Raw genomic sequence first — 24,185 nt, forward strand, 5'->3', positions numbered from 1 at the left:
TGCCCACAGAATGGCAGTGTAAATATGGAATGCCCACAAGATGATGCTGTGATGGCATTATTCAATTGTAGGCTGGCACAAAAACCGAACTTCACTCCAAAGTATGATGCAAACAAAAAGTAATTTATTAAACAAAAAGGAACATCTCAAGGGGTGGCCTTACGTGTTTTGTGCCTAGTGGGCACTTAGTCATAGGCTAAGGGTTCTCAGTACAACCAGTGATATTTAAATGTGAACACACCAATCAGAGTAGTGTGTTTTGGACAGCCAATCAGAAAGTTTAATACATATGTGATTAGGTTGTCTAGGAAAAAGATAGTACACATAGAATCAACATTAGGGATGGGCAAATTTTTTCGCCCCTAAAATGACGCCCATATACTTGGCGTTGTGCGTCAAAAAAAAAAATGATGCGTGACAAAAACATTTTGACGCCCATAGCCTTAGATGGGCGTTGGTGACATTTCACTGGCGGTGAATTTTTGGCAAAACGGGTAAAATGTGCCCAAGCCTATTCAACATAGAATATTATTACAAAAAAATAATTTTTTACACCATAGAGAGATTTGTTTTGCAAAATAATTGTAAATATAGTTTTACAGCTAAGGAGACAGTTGTAGTATTTTTCAGATTACTTTAAATATAAGAGGTTGGAGATATTTTTAGACAGATTTTTAAAAGTTTTTAGACAAAACAGGATACATTGTAATCAAAATTCATTCCTGAGGGTTATCTTGTTAGGGTATACCTAATTAAAAGTATACCCTATGGCCAATTTCTAAGATTGCGTCCTCTTTTGATGTTTCTATATTAGAATCGTGATGATTTTATATTAGAAACGCGTATTTGCATCATAATTTGGAGTGAAGTCCAGTTTTTGTGCCAGTCTACAATTGAATCAAAAACGTACAAGCATAATATGTAAAAAGCTATTGTGATTTCAAGATCTATAGTAAACTAGTGTAGGTATTGGTATGTACAGTTTATTAATGTGAATGTACACATATCTCTGTTTATGTGTGTGTGATACAAGTGCACTGGGATTCATTTGAAGGGGTTGAACTTGAAGGACTTTTACCAACCCCAAAGTAACTGTGCAACTATGTTTGGGACTCATGAAGAAATGCACCCTAACTTTATGATATAAATGTCTTTAGGTAAATATGAGGTCAAACATCAATCAGTTTTATTGATGAGCACAAGCTCATCATTTCTTTCCTAAATTAACTAGTGTTCAAGAAAAAGTCATACAAGTTTTGTAACTTTTTTTTTGGACACGCATGTTTTTTTTCCCCACAGACCTCAATAATTAGTAAACAGGCCTGTAATGGGCAGATTTATCAAGGGTCGAGTTGAAAATTCAAATTCGAAATTTCTAGTTTTTTTATGGTCAAAACTGTCAAATTCGACTAGTGAGTTATTTATATTCGATTTGAGTTTTTTTTTTTTTAAAAAAAACGAATTTGATTTTCTAGATTTATCATACTCTGGCCCTTTAAGAACTCGAATACGACTATTCGCCACCTAAAACCTGCTGAAATGATGTTTAAGTTATTGGGAGAGGTCCAGGGATCAATTTTGAGTTGTTTGTTGCCTTCCTTACATTCAATTTTTTTTTGGAGAAAAAACTCGAAATCAAGTTTTTAAAATTCGAATCGAATTTGATTCAAATTCAATTTTCGGGTAGATTACATTCATCCGAGTTTAAAAAATTTAAATCGACTATTGGTTGAATTTCGAATTAATGGGAGTTTAGGGGAGTTTTTAAATATTCACATGAATTTGAAATTCAACCTTTCATAAATGTGCCTCAAAATGTCCTAGAAAAGTAACCATTAACAAATTATATGGTCTTGCTTTGTTGTTGTACCACTTCAAAAAACAAAACATATAGATAGACAAAGACATTCACTGAGCCACAACTGCAAACTGCCGCAGCAAAAGTTTAAAACAGTTAGAAGGGTATTATTCCACTTGCAGTGTTATCCTTAGCCATTCCCCCCAAAAAAATATTTTTTTCAAGCTTTTTTTGTATACAGGCCGCCCTAGGCACCAGCCCGTCTGTCTAGGTTACCGCCTAAGGAAGTTCATACCTTTTCACATAAAAAAATCAGTCTATTTATAAGGGGATTATTGTATTCCCTATAATACATTCTTATACTTTTTATTTCTTCTAAATAAATGAAAATATATATTTAAAGGGACATCACACATTTAAAAACCTTATAAGTAATAAGTGAAAACATATACCTGCACATTTGAAGCTCTGAGCAGTGAGGCCTCTCTCCAAAGCTAGTGATGTCAAGAGACTAAGAAAGCTAGTGGTCACTGACTGGCGCTTGCTCCTTTGAAGATCTTTTACTGACTGGTTTTCTTTGGACTTCTTCCTGAGAGGCACTAGTAGACTCTGATCGGATTTCCTTGCAGAATTAGCAGCAGATATTATGGCATCCATCCATTCCTGAGCCCTTTGCCGTGTCTCAGTCCTAAGCCGAAGAACATCTTGTGGAAAAATGACTTGGAAACAAGAATCATATCCATCAAGCATATCCATCTGAACAGCTATACATGCATCTATATTGTAGCTGAGCAATGGATCCTCATCCAGGCAACTAGGTTGATATGCTGCAAAATGTGAATTAGAAAGTACAAAGGTAAAAGCTTTCCAGTTACTCTGAATTGTTAATCTATATAGAGTTCCAGTCTTTATGATGTTTTTCTGGTTTCCATTTGAGATGTTCATGGCACTAGGAGTGAGCTTGTTGACATTATTTTCCATACAACCCCTAATACCATCTGAAAAGTTATTTTGTTTTTTCAAGATGTCCTGATGAATACTTCTGTAGTTAGGAACAAGATTCAAGGCACATATTGCTTCCCATAGCTTTTGACCCCAGTCTATGGCCTCCCATGCAGAATCGGCCTTTAGCTGCAGATATCGGTCATCTGTCATTATTACATTAACAAGTTTGGTTTCGTGGCTTCCAGTAATAGTGATGCTTTCAATATGAGAGAGATGATACGTATCAGTGGCATTATGGTTGCCGCTGTAATCACTACCATATATGTGCAATTCATATTGGGATATCTCAGCATAACAACCTTTCCAAAAGCTTTCTGGTGTAATTCGAGTTTCCAGGAATCCCTTCTTGAGAATATTTGTGAATGAGGACCTTACTTCTGTAAAAAAAATAATAGACATAAATGTATGTACAATATAATCCATCTGCCTAATTTAATGCTGGCTACACCGAGTATGACTCTGGGATATTGCCTGAATTTCTGGTCAGACATTTGACAAATTTATCACAGGAGTGGATGCCAAAAATATCAGGTTTAACCACTGTGAGGAGGTGAGGACCCACCAGTGTTTCATTGTGAAAGCACCAAATTCTACCTTTTTTCTATCTGGACATTAACACTGCTTCATAAAAACATTTTCAGTATATCATAAGTAGGGTTTACATGTATTATAGCATATTTTCAGAAGAATATCCTATTGCACTTGTAATCATAATGTCTACCACCTTACTAGCAATGATCACACAGAGGTTTTTTTGCAGATGAAGGCCATTCATAGAACAGTTTCTCTCCTATTTTGCACAAATGAACTGCACAAAAACATTCTAATCTAATTATGTAACATGGGTGACTGAGTGGACACACAAATTAAACAAAGCAACTCATTTGCATCATACAGGAAAGACAGCATGCACAGAGTTACTGTATAATACTGTAAAATGCAGCTCAGGTAAGCATTTTTACCTATGGTCACCAGTGATACTTTTATTCTGTTGCTGTAAATTCTAATTTTAACAGTACTTGAGGGTAACTATGGTTAAGTTGCATGAATCATACTGAATCATATTGGTGGCAAAATAATCCTATTGGGTTTAACATTAAATAAAATTAATCTAAAATCTGAAACATTTAGGGGCAAATTTATTAAAGATCGAGTTGTTTTTTCCATGAAAAATTTAGCGTTTTCGAGGGTCAAAAAACTATTTTTGGGTCAAAAAACAAACTAGAATTTTTCGAGATTTATTATACCTCGACCCTGAAATAGTTTGAATCCAAAAATACAACATCTAAAACCTGTAGAGGTCATGTAGGAGTCAATAGCAGAGGTCCCTTGAACTATTTGAAGATATTAATAGCCTTCATGATGTTCAAGTTTTTTTCGGTGGACTCTGCTTGAAAACGCGATCAATTCAAGCGATTGTATATTTTTTTTCAACTCGATCAATTCATGTTTTCGAGTTCCACCCCCAACTACACGGATTTGAGGTTTTTTTAGAAACCGTTCAAATTGTGAGTTCATTTGAGGTGTAAAAAAGCTCACAAAGTTCTTAAATTCGACCTTTGATAAATAACCCCCTTAGTCAGTGATTTCCCCGTACAACTGTAGAAGGGAGAAATCTCTAGAGATTCGTCATGAAGAAATATGGAACGAAGAGATAATACGCCATGATAAGATAATGGAATGAAAAAGTGGCTGCTCTTTATAAAGACAGTTTCCAGTCTGAACCGGAAGAGATTTCTCTTGTGAAAATTTCAGATATCATGGTGAATTATAATTCTTGGCAAAAATACAGTAAAATTCAATATTCATCTATGAGCAAATATTCCCCAAAGTAACATACTAAACTATAAATCTTTTCCTAGAACTTACAAAATATTGATAGTTCTTTATGGTTTTTATGACTACACACACAGAGTTAATTTTATACGACACAACAGCCCTAACAGTGAGGGGACCCCAAAATGTCAAATATATTTGGAAAGCAGTAATCCTAAATTATCTAAATGGGTAAACATGGCATTTAACACAAAGCTAGTAAAAAAAGTTTTTCTTAACTTGTGGTTTTCAAAATATTTCCAGAATTCAATTTAAAAGCTGTGACTTACATTCCCTCCCACCGGATCTCTCTTTTTTTTTTTTTTTACTAAAACTAAACAAAATGATGTAACTATCATAGTCTGCCATTTCCCGAATAAAATGATGTAATTAATTTCTATGGTAATATGTGTGGTTGCTAAAGTACACAGATTACTCTTTTTGTTGCAAAAAAAAACCCAAGGTATCCCCCTAAAAATATATATTTGTAGAAAGTACATTTTTGAATAAAAAAGGAGTAAAAATGCCTTTGTACATAAAAAAATCAAAACATAAATCCATGCTAAAATTAGTGATTTCAACGTTTCTAAGAATAAAAATTGGCATTTTCTTATTTCCAACGTGTTCTTGGGTATAAAGAAAAATCACTAATGTCATGAATCTTTTCAACTATTTGCTACAGTATATGCAGATAAATACCCAAATGGTGTGTGATACCTATATACTGTACCATATAATTATGTGATATTTGTGGTCTAATGCAGTTATCAATACCAATCAATTGCCAGTTTAGTGTACTGTACTGTCTACTGTAAATTAGAAAATTAAAGCAAAGATTGAATTGGTTGCTATTGGTAATCTAGCACCTATGATAGTATATCTGCTCCACTGCCTGCAAAGCTCCTAGTAGAAACATAGTCTGTGGGTAAAAACAGGGTCGCTTTAATAAATAGGCAAATAGAGGCATTTACCAAGGTCTTGCCAATATTGGTCAACCCACCTTCAACTACTGCCATTTTAATCAGCTGTAAAAGCTCTGAAATGTATTTTTCTTGCCTTGATTTTCTTTACTTCTACTTAGAAAACAAAATCCATGTGTGCCTCCAGGTACTTAAATGGGATTGCTGGGGCCCACCAATGAGATTATTGCCTTGAACCCACCCTTAAAAATCTGTGATTTTTACAAAATTGCTGAAAATATATGACATTTTATAATATATACTCTCTCTCACACACTGCATGCCAGAAATAAATGGTATCATAAATAAAAATGCTGTTGTCTTCAGAATATCTTTATACCACATATAAACACACTTAAAATTTGGAAAATAAGTATGGTCTTCTAGGTTTAAAGCCATGTATGTCTTTTTTTGTGATATAAAAAACGATAGACAAAACATGTGACACACATCCATCAATACAATAATATTTAATAACAAAACAAACACCAAAGGGCTAAAAGATGCAGTAAAGTCTTTTCACTTTCACTTGAAGTCATTACTTTACATTAATTTTAACACATAACGCTTACAATAATGTTACAGAATACAAATAGAATGAGAGGGACCCGCTCACAAGAGCTTACGATCTTTACCTTTTATTTTTTAGTTCCTAATTTATGGGGTTTGGCAAATTGTTACAAACGGAAAAGCATAAAAGGCTGAGTGACATCTCTTTGGTGTTTTATGCAGTTGTTAAGCAAAAAATAACAAAATTAAAACAAATTATTGCCACAGATACCAGCAGTATACAACTGTACACGGGCAAAATGCATTTGGCTTTTCTCTCAAGTGATGTTATGTTGTAGGTAGCAGTAATAAGACAAGTTAGTAATACCTGTGGAAATGCAAGATATTTTGTCTCTAATAATTGCAATATGAAGTCAATTGGGGCCCATTTATTAAACCTCGAATTTTTTCTGGTTGAGGTTTTAAGATGGAAAATGCAAATGTTTTTGAGATTTATCATACCCCAAGGCTGCTAAAGATCTCAAAATTTGCTGAAGTTGTTTCTCGACATTGTGATCTGAGCTGGACAATCTGGGTTTTCCTCCGATAATCCAAACAAGTTGAGTTTTCGCAGCGAAAACTCAATAAAATCGAGTTTTCGATCAACAGAAAAGCAACAGGTGATAGAAAAGGGAGAAAATGGAAAAAGAGCTTTAAAAAGTATAGTAAATTTGCTGAAATTAAAACACAAGAAAAAGAAAAACAATGACCAGGAGAAGCAATATCAAATGATAATAAGGAAGCTTTAGCATTTAGAAAAATAACATTTTAAATAATAGCAAATTAAATCACTTAAAGGGGTGGTTCACTTTTAAGGTAACTTATTATTTTATAGAACGGCCAATTCTAAGCAACTTTTCAATTGGTTTTCATTATTTATTTTTTATAATTTTATAGTTATTTGCCTTTTTCATCTGACTCTTTGCAGCTTTCAAATGGGCGTCGCTGACTACCTTCTAAATAACAAATGTTCTGTAAGGCTATAAACGTATTGTTATTGTACTTTTTATTACTGATCCTCCTATTCAGGCCCTCTCCTATTCATATTCCAGTTTCTTATTCAAATCAATGCATGGTTGCTAGGGTAATTTGGACCCTAGTTACCAGATTGGTTAATATGCAAATTGAAGAGCTGCTGAATAAAAAGCTAAATAACTCAAAAACCGTCAATAATAAAAAATGAAAACAAATTGCAAATTGTCTCAGAATATCACATTAAATCATATCTACATCATACTAAAAGTTATCTCAAAGGTGAACAATCCCTTTAAACAAAGGAAATATACTACTTTTTATTTTTACACCATTCCACAGAATGCATCATCGGCATTTTAAAGGAATACACAAACAATACTGCATATTTTATTTAGAAAGTTTGTGACTAGAGGGGTATTTTTACTCAATAGGACAAATGAAAAAAATAAATAAAACAAAACGAGCTGATACTATAAAAACAAAAGTAATCATGTTTGCCTCTCCACTTTACACTGTTTTGTAAATTGATATAAAAATGTCAAGATAAATTATAGGTAAAAAAAGCTTCATTTGCTTGCCTCACTTGAATATTCATTAGCAATTCTAGGACATCTGAAAAGCTAATACACTTCTTTGAAACTCACACTAATCCCTTGAAAGTGCACATAATGGATGCGTACGTTGCTAAAATCGTATTCTCTTAATTATCCGAGCAGAAGCGCAGAATATCGGTTCTTCGCTCATTCTCTGTCGTCTTTGCATCTTCGACTTGCTCTCTCTTTGCAAAAACTGTTTCCTGGCCTGTTGTGCCCTCATCCCTGCTAATGGCTTTCTAAGCTTAGGTTTGCCTATATATTTCTTCTACAAATACAAGAAGCCCTAATGCTTTATCAGTTTTCAGTGAAGTGGCCCAGTCAATTAAAATTCAAACATCTTGCTCTGGTGTTGAGGTCAAGATGGAAGCTGGCTTTGAAAAGTCCAATCAGAAGGTCCTGTTTCTTTCTGATTAGCGTTCTTAATGGAAATGGCAATACATTTTCAGTTAATTTAGTTCCCCAAATGGAAAAATTTAATTTGTACGGCAACAAAGGAAACCTAATCACATTAAATGACAACACCTGGGTTGTGGTTTTTTTTTTTTTTTTTTTTTTTTTTACTGCATTTTCCTGAAAAGAATACATGGGCAGGGAAGGCAAGAGAGAAAGAAACGGATATTTAATTCATGCACACCATGTATCAGTCTGTAATCAAAGCTATTGGGTCTCTTTGCACAGTTTGCTGTTGCTGAAAACACCTTGTATGAAATTAAAGTTAATGGAAAGGTTGCACAAATTAACCAGATTAAGAGTTCGCCTTGCCTCCTTAGACCAAGTGTAGCAGCTAAAAGATGCATCCATTTCTACTCATGCATATTAAAACATTAATTAGAGTTGAATAAAGCTGCTTTTAGTCAATGCTTGAAAGAGATGTAGCAAAGATACAATACAACGCTTTCTATTGTGTAAAAAAAATAATGTTAAAAAATGATCAGATTTGCAATTATAATAATAAGTCAATGTAATGCTTTTCATAAGATCTGCAACTACATTGCAGCCACAAATTATACATCATTACTGTTATTATAATAGGATTACACTGATTTTATCTTTCCATGAAGGGCTTACAAAGTCATATACTTAATGAGGTAAATGAGAACTACTGTGGTAGCTTTAATAAAAAGTCTGGCTTTACAAATACATAAAAGGCACAGAACATCATATCAGCATTGTATACATTGATCATGATAGAAGAAAAAGATTCCATTCTGTCTAGCAATCTTTTGAAATTGTTAATATGAATTTAAAACATTTAAAAAAAAAATTGCCAGCTCAATCCTAAATTAATACTTCACCTAAGGTTTTAGTACTCGGTACTGGTATGGGATTCCTTATCTGGAAACCTGTTATCCAGAAATCTCTGAATTATGAGAGCCATCTCCCATATAGCCAGTCCATTATAAGAAAATAATTAAACATTTTAAAAAATTATTTCCTTTTTCTCTTTAGTTATAAAACAATACTTTGTACTTCACCCCAACTAAGATGAATTAATCCATAGTGGTAGAAAAACAACTTTATTGGGTTTATTAAATGTTTTAATGTTTTTTTTAGCAGGCCTAAGGTACAGTGATCCAAATTACTAAAAGATCCCTTTTCCAGAAAACCCCACGTTCCCTCAATTCTGTGTAATACATTCGCTAGTAAGTAGCCATATTTACCCACACATTTAAGCAGCTCAAGACATCAACTTTGTAAATATACATGCAGTTACATAGCTCCTTACTGTTATGCATTTGTGATTAAAAAACCTGCACTTTTGATGATAGTGGTAATTACTGCCATTTTTGGGGTCTTTATGTAGTTTAGATAATCATAAGCATATGTGGTATCATAATAGTATATTATTTTAACAGAGACTGAAGACTTTATTTATCAAAGGTGGAGTTTTAGAGATATATATATATATATATATATATATATATATATATATATATATATATATATATATATATATATATATACACACACCGGTACACACAATTTTTTCTTGCTGGTATCAGTGAATTTGGGGTGAAAACCCTGAAAACTCAAATTAATCGATTTAAAAAAAAAAAAAACTCTGCTCAAATTAATTGAGTTTTTGAGCAAAACCCACAGACAAAAACCAAAACATTGTGAAGGCTAAAAAAAATCTTCAAATTGTTCAAGGGACTTTTGCCATTGACTTTGATATGATTTCGACAGGTTTTAGCTTGAGTATTTTCGGATCCTAGCTATTTCCAGGTCAGGGTATAATACAGGTATAGGACCCTTATCCAGAATGCTCGGGACCTGGGGTTTTCTGGATAATGGATCTTTATTTTCGATCTTCATACCTTAAATCTATTAGAAAATGGTGTAAACATTAAATTAACCCAATTTGCTTCCAATAAGGATTAATGATATCTTAGTTTGGATCAAGTACAAGGTTTATTATAACAGAGAAAAGGGAAATCTTTTTTTTAAAAATGTGGAGTATTTGGATAAAATGGAGTCTATGGGAGACAACCTTTCCATGATTCAGAGCTTTCTGGATAACGGGTTTCCGGATAACGGATCCCATACCTGTATATCTTGAAAAATTCTAGTTTTTAAAAAAGAATGCAAAAAAATTGTGGTTTTGTTTTTTTAACCAAAAAAAATGAGTTTTCTGGGTAAAAAAACAACTCGATCTTTAATAAATAACCTCTTTAATATTGAGAACTGCAATAGGATACGTTATCCAGAAACCTGTTAAAAAGATTCCCCTTTTCTCTGTAATAACCAAACAGCGCCTTGTGCTTGATCCAAACCAAGATATAATAAATCCTTATTGGAAACAGAACCAGTCTATTGGGTTTATTTAATGTTTACAAGATTTTCTAGTAGTCTTAAGGTATGGAGAACCAAATTACAGAAAGATCTGTTATCCGGAAAGCCCCAGGTGCCGACCATTCTAATAAAACTTTGCGATCTCCAGTAACCAAACATTTTTGAAATGCTATGAACATTTGTTATCAGGTTAATTGATTACATGGCAAACATTCATATTTAAAACATTTTACCTTTGTAACCAAGAGCTGGTGAGAGATAAGATATAGTAAATAAAGGTTTTGAGTCACAATCTTATATTCTGTAAAATAAATCATTTAACAAATATATACAAACTTATTCATTCTGATTTCTTCATGATGTCCTTTGTCCAATTGATACATTGTACATTGGGGCAGTCTTAAAACTTTATTTGACATGACAGAAGTGTTAACCATTAAAACAAGGACACATTATTTAATTAGGGGCTGCAGAAGTCACAAAGTTTGGATGTACCTATGAAAGGTACAAAAGAAGTGTTCAAATGTTGCTCTGCTCAGGAAGGAGATGGGAAAGGGCATATGAGGTTTCTGAACTCTTTCCTAAGCAGAGCAACATAAGAACACTTCTCGGTTTTCCTTCGGATATCTCTTTGATTGTACAGTAACAGGAACTGACCGCGCAGATGGTGCTAATGATCCAAAATTGATTATATTTGCTTTTAATAAAAATAAGCACCCTGAGCAATTTTATATTACATTTTCTTTCAGGATTACTTATCCTTTAAAATTCAGGGGCAGAATACAAAGGGGAATAAAAAAACACTAAGTGCAAATAATTATGTCTACTTCGTACAAAAAGGTAATACTGCTTCCTTTAAGATAGAATATAATCAATATTCTGTGATATACAACATAAATGCTACCTACCATTATTTGCTTCCATATTTTTGTTTCGGGGTTCAGAAAAAGGACTTGTGCAATGCATGCCCTGGCTTGATGACCGTTGCAAGGGGGCTGGCTTGCGAATGTTTTTCCAGTCAATATGACTAACATCTGACCGAGATCTGTTATGTCCTGGTTTAAATTTTGGAGCATCTTCAAGATGATCTAATGAGTCATTGACTGAATGAGGTCTGTCCAGCCTTCGTAACAGATTAAAAGTAGAAGTACCCTTTTCTTTTTCTGATAGTAAAGGATCATCGGAATATGTTCTTTTAGTAGACTCATTCTGTTCTTTGGCATGGATTCCATTCATTGTTTTGGCATCAAATAGACTACTTTTGCATCTCTCCCAAATGATGCTCCTTTGGGACGTATTGGCATTTTGTCCATCAGCTTGTTCTTTCATTTTATTGGATATCTCATTTCCCAAGAATTCAGGGACTTGGTGAATTCCAAAAACATGAGACTGATGGACTCCATTTTCCAGCTTATCGAAAGAGTTGAAAAAGTCTTCTGTAACCTCTAGTGCAGGACTAATGTCATCTACTTCCAATGCTTCCATTATTCAGACCTATTAATACTGATGGATCTTCATAACTGATTTTGCAAACACAGGCATGAACCCAACAGTATTTTTAAACATCTGTTTATTAAATATACTAATAGTTCTGACAGTACAGGAGACAAGAAATCTTCAATTTTACCAGAAAATCAGCATGTTAAGAGGATATCTGCAGAAACAAACAGAGAAAAACATATAAATATGTTGTAGAAACATTTAATTATAAATATGTGCAGTCATCAGCATCATCAATTTATATACCACCAAAAAAAGTACAAAGTACTTTACGATAACATGACAATAACAGGGGCTACAGTCTGAAACAGCAACAGAGGGCACTGCTTGCCTTCAAAGTGAGTAGAGATCAGATGGCCAGAAAAGATGGCTGCCATGAACTGTGATCCCTGAATGTGCACCTAGGGGCATTTACCGTGGGTGGATGGGGGGCAGCTAAGATGGGGGAAGGGGGGTCTATGTAGGGTAGGAGGGTAGGGTTTTTATTTCTGAATAGTTTTATATACAGTTATGAGTTCACAAATCACCTGATTCAACAGATAGAGAAAGAGAGAGTGAGAGAGAAAGAGGGGGGGGGAGAGAGAGCAAAGCTCCTGTTTTTTCAATATATTTTATGAAGTTTTTAATTATGTTTCAATTTCAGATCATTATTTCCAAACAAAAGTTTGGGGTTAAGTGCCTATTTTGATATATATTAGTTGTTTACAATTATATATTGGCATAAATCACTTTTAATTTGAGTTACCAGTAGAGGTCGCTGTTGACTAATCTATTTAAAGTCAGTTATTGATGCATGCTTTAAGCTTAACACACTCCTGGTGGCTTGAAAAGTTGCTTCTCTCTGCTCTCTCTCAGAAATAAAGTAATTTTAGCAATTATTGTATCTTCTGTATGATGGGGACACTGTATTGCAAGTATATAAACATTTCTTAGGCTTGCACAGTACGTACTACTTTGTACTTTTTGAGTATTGTGGTGTAAAACAGAAATCACACTAAAAACTTATGAAAGTCTGAACAAATTTCTGTAGTTTTTTCAGTTTTCACAGTTTTGCTAATGAAGGTAAATTGCCCTTTAAGCTGTGAGTCTAACTTCTCTCAAGAGATATTTTTATCTTAATTGTTACAATTAATTATTTGCTTATCTCAAAAATTGTTACAAAAGTATCTGGTGGCCAAAAACCAATTAAGTTTCAAACTTTGTATCTTTTTTCTGGCTGTTCAGTACAGGAGATGAAAGAGAATGTCAGGACATTTAAGTAACAAGCCGGGACTGCGGGTTCAGCTGTAAAAGTGGGACTGTTCCTCTCAAATTGAGACAGTTGGGAGGTATGGACAAAGTATGGAGATCCAAATTATGGAAAGATCCCTTATCAGGAAGACCCCAGGTCCTGAGTCTAATGCTTTGTTTACCAGTAGGTCCTTCCAGCTGACACAAGGGCACCCATCTTGATTTGACGAAAGGAGGTTCTGTCTAAATATTGGGAAAGAGTGTTTTACAGCAAGAGTTGTGAAGATATCAGGCTGATATATTAGATAGCTTTAAGGAGGGGTTTGATGGCTTTTTAGTAAGTGAGGGAATACAGGGTTATGGAAGATAGCTAATAGTGCTCAGGGACTAGTCCACTTGCCATCATGGAGTCAGAAAGAAACTTTCCCCCCCCCTCTGAGGCAAATTGTAGAGGCTTCAAAGGGGTTTTTTTTTTTTTGCCTTGCTCTGGATCAACTAGCAGAGTAAGGCAGATATATATATATATCTATATATATGTGTGTGTGTGTGTAAAAAGATTGAACTTAAAGGAAAACTATACCCCCAAAATGAACACTTAAGCAACATATAGTTCATATCATATTAAGTGGCATATTAAAGAATCTTACCAAACTGGAATATACCTGTATATTAAAGTAAATATTGCCCTTTTACATCTCTTGCCTTGAGCCCCACCATTTCGTGATGGTCTGTGTGCTGCCTTAGAGATCACCTGACCAGAAATACTTCAACTCTAACTGTAACAGGAAGAAGTGTGGAAGCAAAAGACACAACTCTGTCTGTTAATTGGCTCATGTGACCTAACATATAGGGTTTGTTGGTATGTTTGTGAGTACAGTGAATCCTACGATCCCAGGGGGCGGCCCTTATTTTTTAAAATGGCAATTTTCTATTTATGATTACCCAATGGCACATACTACTAGATATAGTATATTATTATGAAAATGGTTTATTTACATGAAGCAGGATTTTACATATGAGCTGTTTTATGCAATATCTTTTTATAGAGACCTACATTGTTTGGGGGTATAGTTTTCCTTTAATCTTTTAAAACCTAACTTACCATGTTGCCATTTGGATAACTGGCCCCATACCTGTACAGGAATCCAAACCATACAATCTGAAGTCATATGTACTGTAAATTATAAAAGCAGGGCACCTTAGCATAGAGTTGTGTTACATGAGCAGGACCAGGAACCAGAGTGACCAGGATTTAAACCAGGAAAGAGCAGTGTCAAGGATGGCAATAGAGTAAAAAAACATCTATTACAAAAGGTTGCAGAGAAATTTACAAGAACAAGGCTACTTGAGTAAGTTCAGTCTCTATGGGCATGTTCTGAACATAAACCAGAATAAAGAGGGGCAAGAATGGATCTGTGGGTGAAATGCTAAACCAGGCTGTAGTAAACATGCCTTTACATCATTTTGGAGGCATAAGGAAAGAGATGGTGGTCAGTAATTGGTAGGAAAGGTGTGATAAAAACACAAAAAAATGAAAGGCTGAATAGGTGGGAGGGGAAATCAATGCAAGGCACAGTTGTGAGGAAAAGCGTGTGATTTCTGCATTTGTTTTTCATAAACATGTTTTCTGGTCTTTAACTTTGAGTCATAATAACAGACACGATCTGCTTAAACTAACAATGAAGAAACAATTGTACTTCTTTTTCTCTGAAATAAACACACTGTTTAAACATAAAGTGCACAAACCTATCTAGGCTAATGACTTCTCCAAAAGCTAACTACAGGCGGACTGGGGGGGGGGGGGGTTAGAAGTACCTTGCACTATTAAAAGGGAACAAAAAGTTGGACTTTTAAAGTAATAGCAGTTCATGTGAGCCATCTATTGAAGTAGTAGTAGTAGTAGTAGTAGTAGTAGTAGTAGTCGTAGTCGTAAAAAGTCTCAAAGTTGAAAAAATTACAAAACCATTTCTGAAGGCTGTTCCCCTGATGGACTTGGGGCAGTGTAGGAAATTCAGCAGTGATACCCTGCAAAGATCACACCAAAAAGCAGCACTTGAGAAAGTGCAAAAGAAACCCTAGGGCAACAGCAAAGAGTCTGGATGAATCTCTTTAATGTGGCAATGCTTCTGCTTATGTGCCAATAAAACATCAACCATGAATGGTGTAAATGGAAGAACGCCATGGAAGAAACCACTGCTCTCAAATATGAATTGTTGCAAAGGATCATCTATTTGATTCACAAGTTTATGAGACAATGTTTTGTCTATGGTTAAGTCAAAAGGTGAACTCGGCAGAAACATGCAAAAAAGGCCCCACTACAACACCAAAACCTCATCCCAAGCATGAAGCACTTTAGATGAAGCACAATAGCTTGGGGATACTATCATAGAATATACAATAATTTCAAATTTGTGGCAAGAAAGTTCACCGTCTTCTGTTTCTCATATTCATTATCCTTGTTAATGTCTGTTCACTGTTGATTTTTTGATAAACTAAAGGATGTGCAAAAAAAGGTGAACTTTAAATTGCTTTACTACAGATTACTATACCTGCCGTAGTACCTCTACCCTGCTTCACTATTAGTGAATATCTCCCCAGTGGTCCTGCACTCTATGGGAAATGACCAGGGGCATGGCATAAATTGTTCTGTTTTTAAAACTCCAATATTGGGAAGCAATTGAATGTACTGGTATAAAGCTAGGGCATTACTTTCCAACTGGTGACTCCCTTGTGTGGCCCCCACATGAAAGTCTGCCTGCTGTGACTGCAGTGATCACAAAAGGGATCACTAGAGAGATTAACTGGCCCTATGCTCCGTGTGTGTTATACTCTGTCTGTCCTATGCTCCCTGTGTGTGCCATACTTTGACTGCCCTAGGCTCCCTGTGTGTGTTATACTCTGTCTGCCCTATGCTCCCTGTGTGTGCCATACTTTGACTGCCCTATGCTCCCTGTGTGTATCATACTCTGTCTGCCCTATGCATATACTCTGTATGCCATATGCTTCCTGTGTGTGTCATACTCAGCCTGCCCTATGCTCCTCCATGTGTGTTATACTCTGCCTGCCCTAAGCTCTCTGTGTGTGACATACTCTGCCTGCCCTATGCTCCCTGGGTGTGCCACCCTTTGCATGCCCTATGCATGACATATTTTGACTGCCCTATGATCCCTGTGTGTGTCATACTCTGCCTGCGTGTTCCATTCTCTGCCTGTGGAAGGTGAACCTGGTGGGGGTTTGTTAGCATTTGGAAATACTTGTTAGGGGGTTCCCAAGGTATTTAATCATATGCTGGGGGCTGCTGTGTTATCCACAGGGGAGGATGATGCATATGGATTTATGGGTATGTCTTAATATGATTTGTTTCACATATGCGTGATATCCCTGCAGTAATCACCAACCGTTTTTTGGTGTGCTACCACCGTTAATGTGGACATGGTCTTAAAAGATCTTGTGATAACATGTGTGTGGTTTAGAGGATAGAAGGCAGACAGTTGATTTCTTAAAACTGATCCAGAGACACAGGATTTCACCTAGCCCTGGTTATCTGAGAAAATTACAGCAATTACAAAATTAACAGGCCAGCTGTACTAATAGCAGTTGTTTAGAAAGTAAAGACAGTAATTAGAACATTATCTGCTAAGTGAATAATTGATAATGATAGAAGTCTCTAATCATTATCTTCATTCTGCAGTAATATAGACATAGGAAACAGTGTTAGTATAATTTAAAACAACTAGCATTTAAAAACTGGATTACCGTATACATTTGGAAGTTTCCACTGGGCCATTTGCAACCGATAGCTAATGTATGCCAGTATCAGTTTAAAAAGGGTCTGTTGGATTCATTCTCTCATTTTTGGCTAGGCTCTTTTTATACCTAGACTGAGAAAGTTCCATTATTCAGAAAATTCTGATTATTAAATTCAGAGGGAAACAGAATTTACAGGTTATTTTCTGGATGTAGATATTGGCTTCTATGATCTAAGTTCTAATATCTAAGTAATGTGCTAGTCATGTGTTTGTTGCAGGCCTATTTAACTTCAGCCACCAGCCTGTTACCCTAAGACTAAGGGCACATGGGCATATTCTTTAGTTGATGGAAAATTTGGCTGAATCCTCAACTCTGCTTCCTATTTATTAGGAAACAATGGACACTGCCAAACTAGCTCTGCCTAAAAATTCCAGTCAACAATTGCCCAGTGTAATCTAGCCCTAAAGCTTACAATCTACAACAAAAACGCTATTTGACCCCTTGCCAAATGTGACACTTATTAAATCTTTGACTGGCACAATCTTTTTAATTAATAATTTTATATTTTTGTTTTTCCCAAAAAACAAAACTGTGTTATTAGACAATGTAGCTTGTAGATTAGGCATTTTGACCATTACTCTCACTGTACAATAATTTTAAATGATTTGCTTGCATTTATTTGGATCTGTATCATTAGTGATTCTTTCCTACCAGTACAAGTAATATTACATAATGATGCTAGTATATGTGTCTCTGTCTGTATAGCTTTATTTATATAGTGCTACTGTGAATGCAGTGTTATACATTTTTAAAAGCAGGGAAATACACTGTGCATTAAATAAAAACAAAGATTAAGCAACACATTGAGTTGTTTTATTGTATTTTGAGGTCTGCATTATTGGACCTGATTAGAATTGGTTGCACAGTGGTCCCAGTTGATCAAGTATTATGACCATAGTATGTTTATTGATCTGTATATCATTTGGTATAAGTCAATATGATAATTTCCAAATTAAACATAATATATCTGAATAGACCATGCATTTTCTGTTTGGCACCACTAGGTTTTATGAAGTCCTGAAAGGGGGATGGGTCGGTGATGTCACTAGCAGAATAGGTGATATCAGGAGGCAGGGCCATGATGCCAAAGGGCAGGTTTGTGATGTGGTGGTTGGCCATAGTTGCAATCAATCAGAGAGGGTACTGTACAAGCTAGCATATGTCCATACACCAAACTACCTCTCATTAAAGTGGGTATAATAGCCCCAAGGGCAAACCATATTCTAAGAGATATTTCATAGGATTACTAACAACGGCATTTAGTAACTTGCATAAATGTTCATGGATTTAATAAATGACTTCCCCTTTTTGCAACAGTTTGATCAACTCTGAAACAAAGCCCATGTAACACTGCTCATTCACAAAGATAGGAAACGTTGCCTTTTTAAATAAAAATAAAGTAAAGGATTACTCATACTTTTCCCCTGATGTATAATGCTGGCAAAATAAATATGTACAGTAGACATTGCCAAGAAAGATTTACTGGAAATACAAAAAAGGGTAAAAGGCTGTCTGGTTCATGAATTTGCAATTGTATTTATAGAGTTTAGGAAAGCTGAACCATCAATAAAGTGTCACACATTTAAGAGAATTATATAAGGAGATATTTTTCAGTATTTCTTTCTTTCAAACAGGAAATTAAATAAATATATTATTTTCATTATGACGTTTAAGATCAGGATTGTTCAATTATGCTTTCTAAATTTATTGGGAGCAAGTTAATGGATTAATCCGGAGTATGTTTAAGTTATTTACCAATTATTCCATAGGATGTGTGTTGATTAGTGAAAGAATGTAAACATATTTGTCAACCTTGCCAAATGAGCGTATCTCTCCCTGACAGAGCCAGGCCAGACCGAGCAGGCACCCTAGGCAACCTGCCCGGTCATGGCACCGGCAGAGTTGTGTGCATGCGCAAGTTCACGCACATCGGTGTGCACAAAAGAGCAAACCGGCATGCGCACCTGCGCTAAGGCACAAATTGGAGTCTGCGCATGCGCAGTAGCGCGCGAAGATCCCGAAATGCCACACTTAGTCGACTGAAGAGGAGATTGAAGTGTGAGCATGTGCGGTACCACATGATGGTGCCAAAATGCCACACTTAGTCAGGAGAGAGGGGATTGGAGTGTGTGCATGCGCGGTAGCGCACAAAGATGACAAAATGCCACACAAGTCGGGGAGAGAGGGGACCGGACATGGGGTAGGAGACGGAGCAGGTACATGCCTTGCGCCCCTACAACCCAGCTTTGCGCCCTAGGCACGTGCCTACCCCTAGTTCTGGCCCTGCTCCCTGATAAGCCCATCTTCATCTGATCAGATGATCGGGGGCCCTAGTGGAGAAAACGGGTGGTCGTATCAAGGACCGCATCAACCAACCAATGCAACCCTCGAGCCAACAGGTAACTTAAGCCTGGCCAATCGTCATCTGTCCGACTTTCGCCCAGATATCGATCGGGGAAGCCCGTTGGAGGGCCCCATACACTTGGCAATAAGCTGCAGACATAATATGTCAGTAGCTTATTTCAGCCCATGTATTGGGGCCTTGAGGCTGACATTAGTGTGGGGTCAAAAAGAAGTCTTTTCAAGCCCACACCTGTGGGTTCACAGGTGACGTTATGGAAGGTGCTTTTTCCTTTGAATGCAAAAGAAAGCTCTAAATTACAATTATTCTATATTCTGTGCCTCTAGCCCTTTAAGAGTAAATGAGCAGCTCTCGTGGACAACCGGAACACACTTTTAGGATGCCTTTCAATTGCGATATACGTTACATATGGCAATCTGAGCCCTTATTTAGGATATGGTTCCCTGTTCTTGCATCCATCATTCCTAACATCAGTCTATAGTAACAGCACTATGAACAGGGGAAACCTCCAGCAGCCTAAGAATCCAATCTCATCAGTACTCCATCTGAGGTGTCAAAGACAATGAGGGTAGTTTATGATGTTTGCGCAGAGCATATTTATTTTTTGCCCATGTTTTTTCTTTAAAGTAGAAATATTGCACTGTCATTCCCTTTTTTCAGTTTTTTGTGAATTTTCACTGTGCACAAATATTTGCAAATGGCTCGCAAATGAGACTGGTGTTTACTTGAGTGCCGTCACTGTGCGAGGTTGTTGTACCCACAAATTATGGTGACAGTAAATCAATTTTCGCAATTTGTGAAACTATTTTACAAATATTTGCTCTGCCACCTAAGAACCGGACCCAAACTCGCGACCCGAATCACAACCCGCATATTTACCAATGATTATCCGCTACCCGACCCAGACCCAGACCCGCAACTGCCTTATCCATCAAACAGAAAGTGATGGTGCTACAAACTGGAAGTGACTTCATCAAAAGTGGGCGGTGACAGAAACATGTTTTATAAAACTTTAAAAGGAGTAAAATATAGACAATATTACATAAGATAACAAATTTAGATGAGACCCGCAACCCACAGACCCGGGGCTATACCCGCACCTGAAAATCCTCCCCTCATTCCACAGGGTGCACACTTTTTTTTTATGATTAACCCGCAGGTACCCGACCAGCTGCAGGACTCTGTACGAACCATTCTGCACTGCACAAATTTTATTAATAAGCCTCAATCTGTCTGTGACCATTTCCTAGTAATCACAGTGCTGCAAGAAATACAAAGCAGGGTATTGTAAAAAGAGCGAAGACACCATTCAATAAATAAGGTGCAGATCAGACTGCAAAGTACAAAACACACCCATACTTTGTGCTCTTTGCACTCTGTGATGCACCCTGATGATTCATTTTACCCAATTATTCATTCAATATCCTCCTGCCCCCCAACGTGCATATCATCTTACAATGCATATTCCAATCTAACACTCTACAAGGTAAACAACCGTAAGGGTTAACAAAATTTCAGAAAAACAAAAGGACAGATATCAAGTTTCCTTTTGCAAATTCTTGTTTCCCCACACAATTCATTCTGACAGCACCTGCCAGGAAACCTTTTTTGTGCAGATTCATTTAGCATCCGGCAAAAGTTTAGACACGGTTATTACTGTTCATTGATGCATAAAGGAGCAAAACTGATGTGCAAGGTTTTATTTCAAATCCTAAATTAAGTCAAATATCAACAAGAACAAAGTATATATGCTTAAAGTCAACATATGATTTTCATTGTCTCCAAACATAGGGGCAGATTTATCAAGGGTCAAATTTCGAATGAACAATCAGTAGGAAACATTTATTAATTAATATTTTAAAGCTTTTTTTTTGGCTGATGTTTGCTTTTATGGGTTACTAGAAATGGAGCACATTGTGCACCTGATATTCACTGCTTCATATGACAGAGCAAAATAATTTTTGTCAAACTTAGCTCTGGTTGGTGCAGATTCTGTTTTTGTGCCATGAGGAGTGGTAGAATTACTGGGGTGGGGTAGGGGGTATGACTGCACTAGGATACACCACACCATGGGGCCCAGAAGTATTGTAGAGCTGTAAGCACAAGCAGCTTTATTATGTCCAGGTCACACACGGAGGACCAGTGCAGGCGCAACTGACATTTTAGGGGTATATTTATTAACATTGGAGACAAACATCACCGGTTATGTTGCCCAAAGTAACCAATCAGATCTTTGCTTTTGTTTTGTAGGTGACTGTTCAAATGTAATTGCTGATTGGTTGCTATTGGCAAAATCACTGGATATATTTGTTTCCAATGTTAATAATTATGCCTCCAAGTAACTCAAAGGAAATCGCGCAGGTAATGATGTGAGTGCTTAGTGACAAGTGGTGTGAACATTACCTTTCTGGAGGAGGGCACTTCTTAAAGCTGTAACTAGTCCTGTTATTCTGGCTTGACTTTGGCCTGTCTCTGCTCAGTTGCTGCCTGCCCTGATCTATTGCCTGAATGTTGGCCTTTGTGCTGTGTTAACACCCTATGAACTAAGCCCTGTCCTTGCCTTCCTATGAGCCTACTTGCCTGCCAATTAACCATGCTTTCCCCAGTTCTTATCCTTACCATTGCAACGACCTGCCTATTGCTTCTATACAAATGCCTACCTTCTGAAAACCCTTTCTTTGCATTGTAGCAGAGTGAAGTGCCACAGGTTGACCAGTTGGGTCTGATAAGCCTCAGGTGGCTAAGTAGCCCTTAAAACCCAGACTGGTCAGTCTCTCAGGATCTCTGACAGAGAGAGACACAGATCGATGTGTGGCAACTTGACGTGTTGAAGTCTATGCATAAGTACACACACGGTTACCTGCTGAGAGGTCTGTTAAATTGCCACCATTGTGCTTTTGGTGAAATGTTATTGCTGCTGAAATCTATTTTTGTTGTTAAAATTGCCTTTTTCCCTAATATGTTTGCTGTTGGCTGAAATAAAAGCCCCTTTTCTTTAAGAGACTTTTGCTGTCCTGACACTTACTCTGTGGGAAACTGACATATGCATCTAAAAAAGAATATTCTTGTTTGCCTTAATCCTGCCTGCTTGTTTCCACGCTCAGCCTTCATCTAGGCCCCTGATCCAAACACTATGTCCTGTGGCTGAAGACTCCATTGTGACCCCTAATTGTGTGTGTGGGGGGGTGAAATAGTGCATTTTAATTAAAGCTAATTTTACCTTGCTTTGTAGCAAGCACAGACATAGTATGTGGCCTGTGAAACATTTTAAAATATCTACTTTTATAATACTGCATTAACACAAACCAATAAACTGCGATTTTCCTAGTTGCTCTTGCATGAGCAATCCAAGTCACCCTAGAAACAGTAATTTCTGTACTTAGATTATTAACTACACCTGATGTGAAAACAATGTATTTTCCATCATCATCAATCATCAATACCCATATGTTGCAGATTAGCATCTGGATGGATAGCAATTTTTTACCAATCAATTTTTAATAGATTTAGACCTAGAAAGAGGACCCCCCCTCCATCTGCTTAATAAATACATGGGGGTATTTAAGTCTATGTGCCATGTGCATAATTAAACATCAATTATATTTACTACAGCGCTGATAATAATGTGTACTAAACAGATGAGAGGGATTAACAAAAGCAGTACAAACAGAAACAAAAAAAACTTTAAAGGGGTTGTTCACCTTTGAGATAACTTTTAACATGATGTAGAGAGTGATATTCTGAGACAATTTGCAATTGGTTTTCATTTTTTATTATTTGTGGTTTTCAAGTTATTTAGCTTTTTATTCAACAGCTCTCCAGTTTGCAATTTCAGCAATCTGGTCGCTAGGATCCAAATTATCCCAGTAACCATGCATTAATTTGAATAGATGACTCATATATGAATAGGAGAGGGCCTGAATAGAAAGAGGAGTAAGAAAAAGTAACAATAACAATATATTTGTAGCCTTACAGAGTGTATGCTTTTTAGAAGGGGTCAGCGACGTCCATTTGAAAGCTGCAAAGCGTCAGAAGAAAAAGGCAAATAATTCAAAAGCTATAAACAATAAATAATGAAAACCAATTGAAAAATTGCTTAGAATTGCCCAATCTATAACATGGTTAACCACCCCTTTAAGAATACAAAAATAAATCAAATCTTGCAGGTTGCTTACAGGTCTGATACTCTCATCTCTGGGACTCCTAAATTAGGTATGTCAAAGCATCAGACCTGTAAGTATTATTTTTGGGCTAGTGGGTGGAATGAGAGAGGTAGCCTGGGATTTTGTAGTGATATGGACAAGATTCTCATCATTGACATAAAGTGCCAATATCATTTTAGAAATTTGTTCAAAAAAACAGCTTAATAGTGCAGTATAGTCATTAAAACTGTATGGCCATTTCAAACAGCAAGTGTGGACAAATGTTCATATAATCATATATTTACAAAGCAATGTTTTAACTATGCAGATGTATAGAGACATTGGTGAAAGCAAACTGTTTTGATTAATAGAACCCTGGGTTGTACAAGTTCTCCCACTCAGTGTGTGTGTGTGTGTGTGTGTGTGTGTGTTCTTTTTATTATACTGAATGCTTATTTTTGTGCTTCAATGTAGGTCCATGGTCCGCCATTATTATGCTTTTGCTAGTTATATTGGAAAAAATACAAAACGGTGCCCTCTCTTATATCTGTTCAATGATACATGTCACCCTTTTCTTATTAATGTCATCCATGAGATGGATTTAAAGCAGGAAGTCTGCACGGTACTAACAAGTCTGCAGAGCGATCAGTT

General features: G+C 36.3%; 1 protein-coding gene across 2 annotated transcripts in view; it reads right to left on the bottom strand.

Annotated features, from left to right (window-relative positions):
- Positions 1 to 24,185, bottom strand: part of plekhm3.L (pleckstrin homology domain containing M3 L homeolog) — a 97,453-nt gene that overhangs the window by 72,128 nt on the left and 1,140 nt on the right. For both annotated transcript variants that reach the window (XM_018233945.2, NM_001127845.1), the window contains exons 2-3: positions 11,399 to 12,144; positions 2,251 to 3,180 (exon numbers count right to left, since the gene is read on the bottom strand). In XM_018233945.2, the coding sequence (XP_018089434.1) occupies positions 2,251 to 3,180; positions 11,399 to 11,975 (1,507 nt within the window). In that variant the 5' untranslated portion in view covers positions 11,976 to 12,144. The remainder of the gene's footprint in view (positions 1 to 2,250; positions 3,181 to 11,398; positions 12,145 to 24,185) is intronic.

The sequence above is a fragment of the Xenopus laevis genome, chromosome 9_10L (assembly GCF_017654675.1).
Source record: "Xenopus laevis strain J_2021 chromosome 9_10L, Xenopus_laevis_v10.1, whole genome shotgun sequence".
Taxonomy (NCBI): domain Eukaryota; kingdom Metazoa; phylum Chordata; class Amphibia; order Anura; family Pipidae; genus Xenopus; species Xenopus laevis.